We start from the raw sequence: 15,630 nt of genomic DNA, 5'->3' as shown, positions 1-15,630 counted from the left end.
TAGCATCCAAAAAAAATGAAATACCTAGGAATCAATCTAATGACAGATGTAAAAGACCTCTATATTGAAAACTACAGTACTCTGAAAAAGAAGATTGCAGAGTATTAGAAAATGGAGAGACACATTGTGCTCTTGGATAGGAAGAACCAGTAAAGTAAAAAGGCCATACTTCCAAAACCGTTACACAGATTCAATGCAATCGCAATCAAAATTCTAATAGCACATCTCACAGAATTAGAGAAAATAATTCTAAAATTCATCTAGAACCAGAAGAGACCTAGAATAGTAAAGGCAATCCTGAGCAACAGAGACAAGACAGGGTATCACAATCCCTGACTTGAAATTATATTATAGAGCTACTGTGATAAAAACATTACGGTATTAGCAAAAAACAAAAACAAAACAACAACAACAAAAAAACCCCACACCACCCAAAAAACAAAAAACAGCAACAAAAAAAACCAGACATGAAGACCAGTAAAACAGATTAGAAGATGCAGAAAGAACTCCAGACATACTAAGCCACCTTATCTTTGACAGAGGTACCAAACACATTCACTGGAAGAAAAATAGCCTCTTTAATAAATGGTGCTGGAAAAACTGGCTCTACATATGCTGAAGATTAAAAATTGGACTCGTATCTTTCGCCATATACTAAGCTAAAATCAGAGTGGATCAAAGATCTTAATACTAAAACAGGAACATTAAATCTGCTGGAAGACAGGGTAGGTAAAACTCCTGAAGACATTGGTGTAGGCAAAGTCTTTATGAACAACATCCCAGTTACACAGAAACTATCACAAAGATTCAACAACTGGGATCTCACCCTTCTGAAAAGCTTTTGCATAGCCAAAGAAACTACCAACAGAGTGAAGAGACAACCCTCAATGTGGGAGAAAATGTTTGCCAGCTATACCCTCAGACAAAGGATTACTACTAAGAACACATAAAGAACTCAAAAAAATCAGTCCTCCCAGATTTAAAGACCCAATCCAAATAGGGGCATCTGAGATGAATACACACTTCTCAGATGAAGAAATACGAATAGTAAATAAATATGTAGAAAAGTGTTCAACATCACTGGTCATTCAAGAGATGCAAATTAAACAACACTGAGATTTCACCTCACCCCAGAAAGAATGGCGACTATCAAGAAGTCAAGCGATAACAAATGCTGGAAGGGCTGTGAAGAAAAAGGAACCCTTCTTTACTGTTACCAGGAGTGTAGGCTGGTGCAACCACTGTGTAAATCAGTGTGGAGATTCCTCAAAAATCTAGGTCTAGAGTTCCCATTTGACCCAGCTATTTCCCTTCCTAAAAGAATTAAAAACATCATACCACAGTGATATATGTGCACTCATGTTTATTACAGGATAATTTGTCATAGCTAGATCTTGGAAACAGCCTAAATGCCCATAGACTGGAGAATGGATAAAAAAGATGTGGTATTTTTTTTTTTTTTTTGTCTTTTTCATTTTTTATCGGTACCGGGGATCGAACTCACGACCGTATTTTATTAAGAAGGATAAACTGGAGAGTTTCATAGGTAAACAGATGTAACCTGAAACCATACTCCTAAGTGAAGTAAATCAGACCCACATATGTAAACATCGTGTTGTCTCACTAGTGTGAGAAACTTGAAAGAAACAATGTATGTCTATGTGTATATATATGTATATTAAAAAGGTAGTTAAGATAGTTATACTACTGATTTCTCTGAATTCATTGAAGAGAAAGTTGTGTTGATATTGTTCAGGCAATTGAATGGTGATGTCTCCATTCAACACAGATGTCTTGTGCTCTGGGTAGATGATTTGGGATAACGGTGCACAATGTATGTATGATTGTTGTCCCCTGATTGATGTGTTTTGAATTTTTTTCTCTTTGAAATAAAATAGATTTTTAAAAAATTAACCCTTTTGTAAGTGTTAATTTTCCACTCAAGTTAGCCACAGTGGTGCATACTTGTCATTCCAGCACTCAGAAGGCTGAGGCAGGAGGATTGATGTAAGTTTGAGGCCAGCCTGGAGTACATTGTGAGTCCAAGGCCAGTCTGAACTAAGTAGTAAGACCTAGTCTCAAAAAAAAAAAAAAAAAAAAAAAAAAAAAAAAAAAAAATCCATTTAGATGAATATTTCCAAAATTTATGTTTTTGACATATTCTATAATAGCTTACATGTGAAATATGATATAGAAGACACTCACATCATTCTTTATGGGAATTAATCTTTCCTTTGACTTGTTGATTACATGAAGGGGGAAAAAGAGATCTGTGGCATCCATCAAATACTCATTATTCAGCCAAAGTGTGTGTCCAAAAGATTTTAAGAAGTAAGTTGGTATCTCTTAAAATAAGGTGTTCAAGATCTCATTTCTCTTAATAATGTAACTAGAGTCTCAGTGGTAATGTATTTCCCATCTGCCAAACCCAAATTAAACTTTAAATGGTAACTGTTTTTACATATAATTTCTTCGTTTGAGCTTTCATAGAATTTAATGAAATTGAATTTTTTAAAAAAAATCATAGTTGAACCCTCTTCCCTGAAGTTTTGCCAGTCTGATCTTCTAGTAGATAATTTGGGAGTGGTGAAATAGAAAGGAAATGTACTCAGATGTGAAGCAACTTTTCAGTTTACCTAATTGTGAAATATCGAGTAATGAAGAAATTAAGCAAATAAGTGAGGAAGAATACCCTATATTAGCCAATCTTTCAAGAAGTCTCACTTTTGAAAAAGCATGAGAGTTAAGATGTAAAGATCAAGAAGGATATTTAGGTTTTCTTTTTATTAGGTGGAAAATTATCCATAATCCTGCAAAAATGAATTTCTCATTCAACTGTTAAGACCTTAGAGGCACAGCAGAAATGTAGAGATCCCTAGGTTTGCAGTTGAGTGTCTCCTCCTTGTCAGAGGAGCCTGTGTCTGTGAGTGAAATGGGAGGTGCTGTGCTGTGCTGATGGGGTGGGTGAAGTGTGGAGCCATGGCTGCTGCCCTGCCTCCGGGAGACTTCTTTCCCCTGGGATGATGTATGCTCAGTGCTCAGCAACTGCTACATGTTTTTGGAGAGTCCCAAAGAACAGAGGTTGCAGTCAGGTGTGATAGCATTTTATGGACATTCATAGATGGCATCTACAAAAGGATTACAAGGCAAATGTTTTGAAAATAGTATTTTAAAATTCAGACTTATGTGCAATTTTTAATGTATAGTGAGTGTTTTAATAAAGTAGCCTACAGCCTCTTGGCCTAAATGCACAGGCTATCATAATGTACTTTAAGCCTGGGAAACCTAGATTTATTTGGAGCGTGAGTTAATGTTAGCCTCTGCTGTCTCTGCAGCAATAAAGAAGAATGACTTTTTTTCCTTTTTTTTTTTTTTTCTTTTTTCTTTTTCTTTTTGGGAGACAGGGTTTTGCTTAGGTAGTTCAGACTGGCCTTTCACTTACTAGGTGGCCCAGGCTCCCATGTGCCGGGATTATAGGCATGTGCCACCAGACCTGGCAGGAATGACTTTTTACAAATATAGTAACACACTTCTAAAGTGTTGCCAGTTGTAAGGTGTGTTTTAATGTTCAGTTTTATAGGTGCTGCTTTTCATTTGAAAGTTCGTGAGGAATTATGTACAGTTGTATGTCATTGTCTTATATAAATTTACTTTTAAATGCTTTTTACTGGTTATTTCCAGTAGGCATATAAACTTGTCCATATAACATTCAAAAGCATGGCAGGCCCTTGTATCTGTTGGTATTCAGAGTTCATGATGTGGGCCTGTTCGGGAAACAGAGGGTTGGTAATAGAAATGCTACTTGGTAGAAGGTTGGTTTCAGATTAGGATGACTTGCTACTCTAGTACAGTGTGTGAGAATATGGTTTTATCACCAAAGGGGACCACCAAGACTTACGTACATGTCTGTGTTGGGTCACCCCACTAAGGAGGCAGGTATGATTGTTGCACATTTATCTGACCATGATTTCCTGTGTCCCTTATACGACTCCCTAAGTGCTCAAACGTGTCATCATTTTATCATAATGAGCTCTCCAGCCTCCTATCAGGGCAGGGCAGAATCTACTTTCTCTTCTGAGAGCCCAATAGGAAAGACAGAGTTGTAAAATGCAATTGAGCTGGGTATTGTGGCACAAGCTTGTAATCTCAGTTTTTGAGAGGCCAAGGGAAAAGGATTACAAATTCCTGGGCAATTTAGTGAGACCTTGTCTCAAAGTGAAAATAACAGGGCTGGGGGTTTAGCTCAGTGGTGTAAGTGCCTGCTTGGCAAGCACGAGGTCATGAGCTGGATCCCTGGCACCAAAATAAATAAATAAAGGAATAAGAAAATAACAAAAGGCTGGAAATATAGTGCAGCACTTGCCTAACAGGCTTAAAGGCCTAGAGTCAATCCCTAAGACTACAAAAAAAAAAAAAAAAAAAAAAAAAAAAAAAAGGAAGAAGAAAAGAAAAATAATTTTGGCATAGGACCACACTGAAAATGTCCATTAAGCCCCTGCCATTTCTGAGAAGAAAACTAATATACAGAGGTAGATCGGCCTTGAGGCATACAGCAGTCAACAAAGAAATGAGAGGAAACATTTAGCTCTTCCTTTATAGAGGAAAATAGAAAGATGGCTGTTCATCCTCACCCGCACTCCCACCCCAATGTCCATCACTTTAGGGATCTGGATAGAGTGGCAAACAGTTGTGGGCTCAACTGACTGAGAGCTGAACTAATCAGGATTTGTTCCAGAAAAATACTTTCAAGATGAAATGTTTGGAAATAAGTTTGATTATGGCCAGAAGATTATTTTTAAGATTATACCACACAACCACCTGCCATGTTTTATTCCTTATAAAGATATTTCCAGGATTTGAGACATTTTTACCCTTAAAGACTTTTTTTAGCTCTGTCTTATCAAGCATTCTGCTGCCCACAGCAAAGTGGCCCCTGCAGAGCAAAGTAACAGTCTGCATCAGCATCACGTCTGGTTCTTGGAATACTGGCTGTTGCCTTCCACATTGGCCACAGCAGCCCCATAATGGTGCAGGGTGAAGGGCAGTCTTGGCCATGTGGGTCTGCTCTCTGATCCTGGGCATCTGTCACCAGAGGCAGCCAGTGATGAATTCCACAATTTTATGACCCTTGGCTGTCATCCCAATGACAAGTAAGTCATAAGCTACTCTATTCCCCTCTGTAAAATTCCACTTCTTCACCCTGGCTTTTCCATCAGAGTTTTTTTTTTTTTTTTTTTTTTTTTTTTGTACTAGGGCGCAAACTCATGACCTCATACTTGCCAGGCAGGTGTTTGTGCCACTGAGCTAAATCCCCAGCCCCTACCAAGAGTTTTTTGAAACAGCGAAAACTGGGCACTGTACCTTACTGTCTTCATGTACGGTCAGCAGAGTTTTCTGCTTTTGCTGCCTCTAATGCCTCCCGGAGGATCCAGGAATAAGGGACAAGCTAGGCATCAAACAATGAAGGAAATGTTTATGTTTTATGGCTTCTTCCATGGATAAGTGACTGAAAAGCAAAGAGTTGCTTGTTTCTATAGTATGTACAACACCTACAACAATTTGGATATTTAACTGATACTGAAAAGTGGAAAAGATCCATTTTCAGTGTTGTCATAGGATTGGGGGAGGTTGAACTGGACAGGAAGTGCAGTAAGAAGAAGCAGGTAAAGTATAGATGCCATATAGGCAAGCCAGAACAGTCTTGGCAGGCATAATGACACAAGGGTGTCATTTGCAGTTCCCTGTCAAGCTTAGAGTCCCGGATTCGAACCAGAGGGGAAACCCTTAGCCTGGGACTCAGAGTAGGGGTTGAGGGTTAAGCTAGAATTAATTGTCCAGGGAGCTGAGAGCACATCTAGCCCAAGATGAACATTACTGCCAAGCCCATGAAAGGGACTGTCTAGCCTTTGCCTTGGCTTTTTTTTTTTTTTGTCTTTTTCCTTTTTATCGGTACCAGGGATCGAACTCGGGACTGCCTGCTTGAAAGGCAGGCGCTTATGCCGCTGAGCTAAATCCCCAGCCCCCTTTGCCTTGGCTTTTACTTTTGATTGTTTGGGGTTCTTTTTAAGACAGTATCACTATGTTGTTCAGGCTGATCTTCAGCTCTCTGTGTAATCCAGCCTGTAACTCTTGGGAATCTTCCTGCCTTCAGCCTACCAAATCCTGGGATTGCAGGTATACACCATCACATCTAGCCTGTGTTTTGGTTTTTAAAGTCTGAATTTGAGTAGAAAAATATTGGCAGATTTTTCTCTTAATTTCCAGAGCTAACCAGGTTCTGTTGATGTGACTGATAATTACTTTATGGTCAGCGAGCTAAGCATTCTTGGAGGCCTGGCCAGCTAGACTGCTTTATTGTGTCAGTTCTTGGCCTACCATGTGCCATAACTTGGCTTAATGCTGGGGAAGCAAAAAGAAGGGTATAGAATGAACTGTAGCTCTTGCCACCAGAATATAATCTGGTTATAGAAACTTGATTTAAATATGTAAGTAAACAGCACAGATAATAAATAATCCAACAAAGAAAGTTATTTGAAAAGGCAGAAAACACAATTTGTGGTCAAATAGGTGGTTAAATGCCAGATGAACAGGAGAATTGGGAATAATCTCTCTTAGTGGAATGGTCTGGAAGAGGAGAGATCTGCTCCTGCTGGCCTGTGAGTGAGGTGGAGAATCACTGGGGGCATGCCAGGCACGGGGAATGCCTCAGCACTGTGATGCTGGGATGTGCAGGGAACAGTCTGGAAAGTGTGAGAGACCTGGTTCAGTGAGTGGGGAGTTCAGGGAGGTTAATGGTTGAAGTTGGAGCCAGTGAGGTAGTTAGAGGAAAAATGTACAAGTACTGAGTCCTCAGCTTTATCTCTTGTACTTTAAGGAGTCATTGAAAGATTTTAGTAGAGGATTGAAATGTACAAAGATGTTTTAGGAGGATAAGTCTAGTGGCCAAGTATAGGCACGTTAAAGGGAAGAATGCTCAGGTAGAACAGATGTTTGTATTTGCATCATTGCTGTGATTGGAAAATGATAAATATTTCAGACCACAAAAGTGGTAGGAAAAGAAAATAAAGAATTGAATGTAAGAGATGCTTTGAAGGAAGGAAAAATTGAGACTTTGGCACCTTCTCTGTGTACCTGTGGAGGTAAAGAATCATTGAAGGTAAATCTAGTTGGAAACTAAGTAACTAGAGTAATATTTTATGATTAGACATTTAGATGTCAGAATGGAGGATAAGATTTGATTTATAGGAAAAGATACGAAGTTCAGCTTTGGAACATCATCTTTGATGTCATAGCAGGGGGCAAAAATATCTTACTAGAACATAGAAAGGGAGCTTGGCCTGTGATAAACATGTGGGAGTTGCCTATATAGAGATGACAGTTTAAACTGTTCAAATGGATGACTTGAGAGAACAGAGTGGGAACACTGGAAAAGGACGTGAACGAAGAAGGGGAGCCACCCAAGCCTAGAGCCTGCAATCCGATACTGAGAGGAGAAGGAGGAGGTTACAGATTCACACCAGCCAGAGAAGAACATCAAGAAGGAAGTTGTGGTCAGCAGTATCAGATGTTGCAGAGAAGTTAAGGAGAATAGGGGCTGACAAAAGGCCACTGGGGTTAGGCAATTAGGAAGTTATTTACCTTTAAGAACTCAGGCATATTTATATAATGGGGAGAGGGGAAGATGAATCAAAAAGTGAGCAGTGAAGAAAGGGGAGCAACATCTCTGGCTTGCAGGTAAGAAGGAAAGAGTTCAGGGGCTGGGGATTTAGCTCAGCAGCCTAAGTGCCTGCCTGGCAAGTGCAAGGTCGTGAGTTTGATCCCCAGTACCAAAAAAAAAGAAGGAAAGAGTTCAGAGGGAGGAGTGTGGCTGGTGCTTCTCTTGATTTCCGAGGTATGAGTCCGTGCATGCATATGAAGGCAGAGGCAAAAGATTACATCTGTGGTTTGTTTGACCAACCTTTGTTGTATAATCACCATGGTCTTGGATCCAGTTAACAGGGCAAAGTTGAAAGCCACAAGGTAAAGAGAACAGCAGAGGAATTTTCAGAGAAAGTGAGAGAAGAGGGAGCACAAGGACTGGGGATTTTAGTGTTATAAAAGAGAACACATCTGGGATTGTAGGGGAGAACTAGAAGGAGAGGATGGACATAGATACAGGAATATTTTGAAATGAAACAGAGAAAAGAGGAAAATCAGGCTGACCCCAGGCTTCTGGACAAAGGGGCTGGTGGATCACTTGCTGAGAGAGTGCCAGCTAGGGTTGGATGAGGGGAAATTTTAAGTAACCATTGGTGCTAGTGTGTGGGGCTCACAGAACTGCAAACACAGGAGTACCTATCAGAAATAAGATGTGTTTATCAACTGCAGCTTAGCAGATGGACAGTATTTGTTTCTACTTTTACCTTTGGCTTTACTTTCCTCTTCATTATTTTTTCTTAAGACATTATATACAATTTTTTATTTTTGTTTTTAGCATCACCATAGTTGTAAATAATACAATTATTTTAGAATAGTGATCTGAAAGATTTCTAAGGTTACCTGAATTGTAGTTACCTTGGTAGGAAATTCTAATTCTTTCTAGTGAAGGTTTTTGATACTGTGAATTTAGTAAAAAAAGTGAGTGAACAAAATCCATCGATTATGCTACCTACCCCTTCCAAAAAGACTGATAAAAGGTTTTAGGCTTTTTTAGTTGAAGACATCAAACTGACTGTTAATCCATTCAAACCTGCAGTATCCATTTAAGACAACCAAGAGGCTAGGCAGTAATGATATCTCATCCAGAATCTGGCAGCTCATGAGTGGCCCTGTAATGGGGCTTGCATGGGAAGATATTTCCACATTGTAGAGATCCTGACTCTCATGGTCTGTTGGCAAGGCTGAGCCGCCCAGGTGGAGGAGCTGTGTGCATGACAGTGACCTGGGCCACTTGATGTAGTCTGAAAGTGGAAGATCTATTTCTGCCAGAAATCAAATAATAGTCATAAGAAATACATGTTGAACAATGTTCTGACATTGTTTAGTATCTGAATAGTGACTGTCCCTTCCTTTCCTGGCCTCCTGTGGTGGTGGTTGGAATGCCAGAACCACTTGGTTCCACAAACGGGGAGACCAGAATGTGCATCTGTGGCATAGAGCATTTTACAGGCTTGTTTTGAAATGGGAGGAAAATATAACTGGAGCCATTGATCAGAATCCAAATGAATCTGCTGAGATTATTCATATAAGACTGCCTCAAATACTTACTTTCCCTTACTTTTTCTTTTAGGTATGGCCTCACATGTGCAAGTTTTCTCCCCTCACACCCTTCAGTCAAGTGCCTTCTGTAGTGTGAAGAAACTGAAAGTTGAGCCGAGTTCCAATTGGGACATGACTGGGTACGGCTCCCACAGCAAAGTGTATAGCCAGAGCAAGAACATCCCACCTTCGCAGCCAGCCACCACAACCGTCAGCACCTCCTTGCCAATCCCAAATCCAAGCCTACCTTACGAGCAGACCATCATCTTCCCAGGAAGCACCGGGCACATAGTTGTAACATCGGCAAGTAGCACTTCTGTAACCGGGCAAGTCCTCGGCGGACCACATAACCTAATGCGTCGAAGCACTGTGAGCCTCCTTGATACCTACCAAAAATGTGGACTCAAGCGTAAAAGTGAGGAGATTGAGAACACAAGCAGCGTACAGATCATTGAAGAGCATCCACCCATGATTCAGAATAATGCCAGCGGGGCCACTGTAGCCACTGCCACTACATCCACTGCCACCTCCAAAAACAGCGGCTCTAACAGTGAAGGCGATTATCAGCTAGTGCAGCATGAAGTTCTGTGCTCCATGACCAACACTTATGAGGTCTTGGAGTTCTTGGGCCGAGGGACGTTTGGGCAAGTGGTCAAGTGCTGGAAACGGGGCACCAATGAAATCGTGGCCATCAAGATCCTCAAGAATCATCCTTCATATGCCCGGCAAGGTCAGATAGAAGTGAGCATCCTGGCCCGGCTAAGCACAGAGAGTGCGGATGACTACAACTTCGTACGGGCCTACGAGTGCTTCCAGCATAAGAATCACACATGCTTGGTCTTTGAGATGTTGGAGCAGAACCTCTATGACTTTCTCAAGCAGAACAAGTTCAGTCCCTTGCCCCTCAAATACATTCGCCCGGTTCTCCAGCAAGTAGCCACAGCCCTGATGAAACTCAAAAGCCTGGGTCTTATCCATGCTGACCTCAAACCAGAAAACATCATGCTGGTGGATCCATCTAGACAACCATACAGAGTAAAGGTCATTGACTTTGGCTCAGCCAGTCACGTGTCCAAGGCTGTGTGCTCTACCTACTTGCAATCTCGGTATTACAGGTAAGACTGTTAGTCATGGGTTCTTGGAAGGCCTAGAGCACTTACCAAAAATGCAGTGTTGTCACCAGAAGAGAGATAAAGGGTGTGCTAGTGGGTGCTGCCCTCATGTGACATTAATGTATTGGGCAGTTAGGACATGAGCACATTGAAATAAGGATCTTGGTTGTAGTGTTAGAGCTGGAAAGGATTGCTGGATGTGGGGAAGAGAGCAGAATACAAGGAATTGGGTCCTCATGGATAGGGAGAATCCAGATAGCTGTTGGAAAAAGGGCATTGGCATGCCATTCAAAGGCAAGGTGGCAGCAGTGTGCAAGCTTCCTGTAGGAGACAAGGCAGACAGCTGCTTGGCCAGATGAGGATATCTGAGGAGTGGGAGAGATGGTTGAAAAGATAGTTGGGACAGGTCTGGGGGTTCCTAAATGCGTATCTCTCAACTTGGAGCAAGTCTTGGAAACAGGTTGTAACATGTTCTGATAAATACTGTACCCTTGTAGAAGAGCCCAAAAGAGGGGAAAGACTCTGCTGGGGCCTGGGCTCACTCCTGTGGTTTGCACTTGGATAATGGAAGAGTTAGATACACTCTTGTTATTTATTTAAATGCCTAGGGCCAGGTAGCTTATAAGGTAGCTAGTGCACTGCTCTGCAGGTTTAAGGGCATGGTGCCAGCATCATCTTGACTCTAGTGTGGGTTTTTGTGGCAGATGGCACCACAGTGGCAGAGTGTGTATGGAAACCAAAAGTCACATGGCCAGACAGGAAACCAGAGAGTGATTCAGGCTCAGGTGTTTACAGCAACTAGCTCTTGAGACGATTCAAGTTTGTTAATTTAACCCCTTCCTTTTTGTTTTGGATTGATTGATTGGTTTTGTAATACTGGGGATTGAGCCTAGAGCCATACACAGCACCCTACCACTGAAGCTACCCTCTAGCATTTTATTTTTTGAGACTAGGTTTCACTAAATTGCTTAGGTTGGCCTCAAATTTGTAATCCTTCCTCAGTTTCCAACTCCTTGGGGTTACAAGCCTGCACCACCATGGCTAACCCTACCTTAGTCCCTTCTGAGGGAAACTCAGCCTGCGATCTTTCTCTAGGCTCCACCTTTTCCCACGTACCATTATTGCCACTCTGAGGACCATGCTTCTAACGCATTAACCCTTGGGATATTACCAGAAAAACTCATACCTTTAGACATTCACCTCTAACATTGGCTGGACATAGTATCAGATGCAGGGATTTAGATTAGGCCTTGCTGTCCTGGAGTTTATAGTCAGCCAGGAGGCTTATACAGAGGACCTAGTCCCCATAAACCAGATCCATACTTCTGGAGTGGGATCCAACACAGATGTTGTTTGACAAGCTTTCCTTGGGATCCCAGTGTGCAGCCAAATCCGCTGAGAACCGCTGTTCTGGTGGGATCAGATATAAGTGCTGGCTTTGGAGTCACAACAGCCGTGGGCTGCACCTGATCCCTCTGCTACCTGACCTGGGCCACCTGCTTATATCTTGTATACTTTCTTCCTGACCTTATTAACAGCCTGTGCTGTGAGTGGCAACCAACCCAAGTGGTGGTTTGGTGAGGATCTGGTGGAGATGGAAAGCAAGGGTCAGACTTGTGGAACAGTGATGGGCTGCACCTGAGGGAATGTTGTACTGTCCTTGGAGGAGAAAGTTGGTGAAAAACAGTGGGCTCCTTAGAGAAGATAGGGCTGACCAATGTCTAAGATAGGACTGGTAGCAGTAAAAGCAGAGTCCCATGAGTCACTGCCATGTGGGTCCTTCTGCCCACACCTCTGGGGAGATGTGCTTTCTCCACGCTCCATCCAAGGCCACATAAGATGGGCTGGAAAGTGCAGCAGAGCTGGGTTGGCACCGCTAACCTGTTACCCACTCCTGAGGCTTCTGGCCCTGTTCCCACCTGGGGCACAGCCTGGCTTCCCACAGTGCTGTCACAAGCCTTCTCCCACTTGCCATCTCTGCCTGCTCCCAGCTGTGGTGTTTGGGTCTTCATCTGGCCAGTTCGCAAGGTTTCTCCACCTGGCTGTCTTCTCTCTTCCCATTCCCTTCAAAGGGGTGTTCCTGGGTCAGAGTAGCTCTTAGTTAGAATCTTCAATCTGGCCTTTGGCGAATCTTTTCACTGATTCAGAAGCTAGGAGGAACCCCTACAACCTCTGCAGGCTCATGAGGGACTGATCTGTTGCCAGTTGTGGCCAGTTGTCTTGCTGTTTGCTGCCAGACCCCTGGCATGGAGGGAAAAAGTGTGCCCAGTGCTCAAGTGGGACCTTGGGAGCTAGAAACCATGGATACCTCCTTGTGCCCAGAGGAAGAGCTGACAGAGAAGGGCCCTTGGTGGTTCTCCCAGGAGTGTGCCTAGACCTTCCTGGAAGGCCAGTTGTGTGTGGCCATCCCTCATGGGTCACAGCATGCCCGTGGAGTGGCAGGGGCTAACTCTACTCACAGTAAACAGGAGGCTGCTCTTGTCACTTTATATTTAGGTTTGCAAATTCAGCACACCAAAGGCTATTTCTTCCCAGATCTTGGCCTGAATTTAGGATGAACCACAGCCAAGTCAGGGGCTGATCAGAGTTTTACTGTTTAGTTAACCTACCCTGCTGTTGGTGAACAGAAACGGCTTCATTAAAGTTTGCTAAAAATTGAGTGTGGTAACTTATAGAAAGTCTTTAAAATATGTGGTTGACAAAAAACGCATCCTTGGAGCAAAATTTGATGATAGAAGCCCTAGTGGGGACTCTTAAGCTCTGTACTCATGCTGTCTTCTGTCCATGTAACTCTTCCCCCATAGAGTTGGCTTTCAGCCTCTGGTCACAGAAAGTCTGGGCCTAGGATTCTGTGGTGAGAGCAGAGGGCAGGTCTGAATTCTCTTTCTGGACTGCTAATATCACCCACTTTGTCGGATCAGACTTTTCAGAGTTCTCCTCCCAAGGTAGGGGTAATTGGGATGACCAACTTCTTGACAGTCCCAGAATTTGTTTCTCCAGTATGGGCTCACTTGTGCCTGATTTCCCTCTGAGAGGCCCTCCCTTTAGTTGCAGCTGTTACCTCTTTCTTTAGGCTTTAAGTGACTGACTGTTCCCTAAAATTCTGGACAAGGTGACCTCTTTCCTATCCTGGGTACTTAGCCTTTGGGTCCTCATGGCCTCACAGTGAGCAGCCCTCAGGTCAAGGGCACAGGCAATGCAAAGGCAGCCCATTTTTTCTGCCTGGAATTAGGCTTCCTATCCAAATTGGTCCCAGTACTCGATCTCACCATCTCGCCCCAGTCCACGTCTGAGCCCTGGGGTATTCTGCTGCCTCCAGATCGATAGGAGCTTTTGAGGACAGTCTTTAACTCTGTCACTACTCATCCTGGCTGTGTGGGACTACTAACTCCAGGCCACATTTATCAGGCTGATTTTCCTGATTGCCATGCTTTTACTGGGGGGAGAACAGGTCAAAGGAGTCTTTGATTATTCACTGTTAAGGCCCATGTCTGAGAAAAAAGAAGCTGGCAGGGACATCTTGAGAGACTGCACATTTGAGCTACCTGGGACAGAGATGTCATCACATGTTAGTGGTGATTCCCTGGCAGGGCCATCAGATTGACCTTTGTCCTGCAGTGCCTGTTTCTACCAGGAGTTCCCTATCTGAGCCGGACACATTGGCCACTAGGGACACCCCACTTTCAAAAGAATGAATACTTAAATGGCCCTTCATTATTATAATTCAGACTGTATTAAGTGAATCATCCACCATCATCTCCTCCCTCCAGCTACCTTAACACATACACACACACACCTGCCCCCCGCATGGCTTTGAAACAGTAGTAGAATCCTCTGTCTTACCCTGGAAGACCTGAGAAATGGGGTAGTGGCCTGGGAACCACTTCTTTCCTCCAACTGCTAGGCATTTGTTTGGCTGAGATTAGGGTCTTATTCGTATTGATATTCCACAAGGCAAACCTGTTTTTCAGGGAACTAGGACACTTTTTCAGCTTTTTCATGTGTGATGCAGGGTGGTCATAAATTTGGCCTCCAACAGAAGGTCAGTTATGTTGTCAGCTGTCAGCTATACTAATTCTTAAACTTTGTTGGATGTACATACCACCTGGAGAGCTTGTTAAGACGGGTTCCTACCAGAATCCAGTCCAGAGCTAGCACACCCTTCTCCAGGAAAGAGCCCTGTGCTCCCCAAGGTCTCTACCCTCCCCTGAAATTGCAGATGGGCAGCTAGTGGATTTAGAACCATTCTTTAAGAAACACTGCTGTGGGGAGAGGGATTTCCTTAGGGGCGTCGTTCTTTCAGGCTTTCACACCCAAAGGAGCCAGAGGCAGGTAATCCCGCTCATGCTCATTACCTCAGTCTACATGCCTTGCTGTTTCCTTATTTAATTCTGTACTGATGCCAGGTTTGCCTTGCTTTTCTTTCTTTCTTAGCAAGCAAAAAGTGGGTGCTGGGGTATTTTCATTCTCAGCATGACTAGCAAACTAAAAATAAGCACAAATACTAAACTCGGATATATTAAAAATATATCATTTGGGCAAAGGACAGTCAGTGATTAAAATATGCCAAGTTTTGTTTTTGCTCTGCAATATTGAAAAATTTTTTTATACAGCCTTTTTTGAGATACTTAAGAGCATTACAAGGATCCTATAAATGGGCATAAAAATTAGGACATGAAAAGAAGAGGGGAAAAAAACCAGGACAACATAAAAAAATTTTTTCAGAATAATTTAATCACTTAACAGTTTATCCTGAGTGTCAGTCAGGCAACTCATTTATTTATGTGCTAACTGGCCTGAGTGTTGCTTAGGCAGGTGTCAGTTCAACCAGTCAATTCCTATATTGAATAAATTTGATAAAATTGTTGTTTTTATATTTCCTATTATCCTATAAAAATTAGTGAAAAAGTAAGCAAGTTTTGGTCATACTGTACTTGAATAATTGGACTGGAAAGTGGTTAACCTCTTGAAGACTATCTTCAAGTTGATTTTATAGTTGTTTGGGGTAAAGGTAGAAATTAATTTTAATTCAATTCAGTTTGTCAGATATTGAGTAAGAATATAAGGCATGATCTCTAACCTCTGAAGAATTTGCAGTTTCTGAAAAGATGAAAATACCAAACTAATTGCTCAGAATATAATTCTACACTTTTGATATTCCAGGTATTCAGTCATCATTCAGTTAGGTGTATTTATTATGAAGTTATTATTTGCAGACTTGAGAAATAGTAGTGAGCAAAAGCAGTTCAAGAAGTTCAGAGTCAGTGAGAGATTTTTGCAA

The 15,630-nt window shown here is 42.3% G+C and overlaps 1 protein-coding gene across 5 annotated transcripts in view; it reads left to right on the top strand.

The window, feature by feature from the left end:
* Window positions 1-15,630, top strand: part of Hipk2 (homeodomain interacting protein kinase 2) — a 191,288-nt gene that overhangs the window by 49,864 nt on the left and 125,794 nt on the right. For all 5 annotated transcript variants that reach the window (XM_013158630.2, XM_003475493.4, XM_013158629.2 and 2 more), the window contains exon 2: window positions 9,269-10,352. In XM_013158630.2, the coding sequence (XP_013014084.1) occupies window positions 9,271-10,352 (1,082 nt within the window). In that variant the 5' untranslated portion in view covers window positions 9,269-9,270. The remainder of the gene's footprint in view (window positions 1-9,268; window positions 10,353-15,630) is intronic.

The sequence above is a fragment of the Cavia porcellus genome, unplaced genomic scaffold (assembly GCF_034190915.1).
Source record: "Cavia porcellus strain 051 isolate PalLab524CR breed Dunkin Hartley unplaced genomic scaffold, mCavPor4.1 scaffold_6, whole genome shotgun sequence".
Taxonomy (NCBI): domain Eukaryota; kingdom Metazoa; phylum Chordata; class Mammalia; order Rodentia; family Caviidae; genus Cavia; species Cavia porcellus.
Note: the sequence above shows the minus strand (reverse complement) of the source record. Positions and strands in the feature narration are given on the sequence as shown.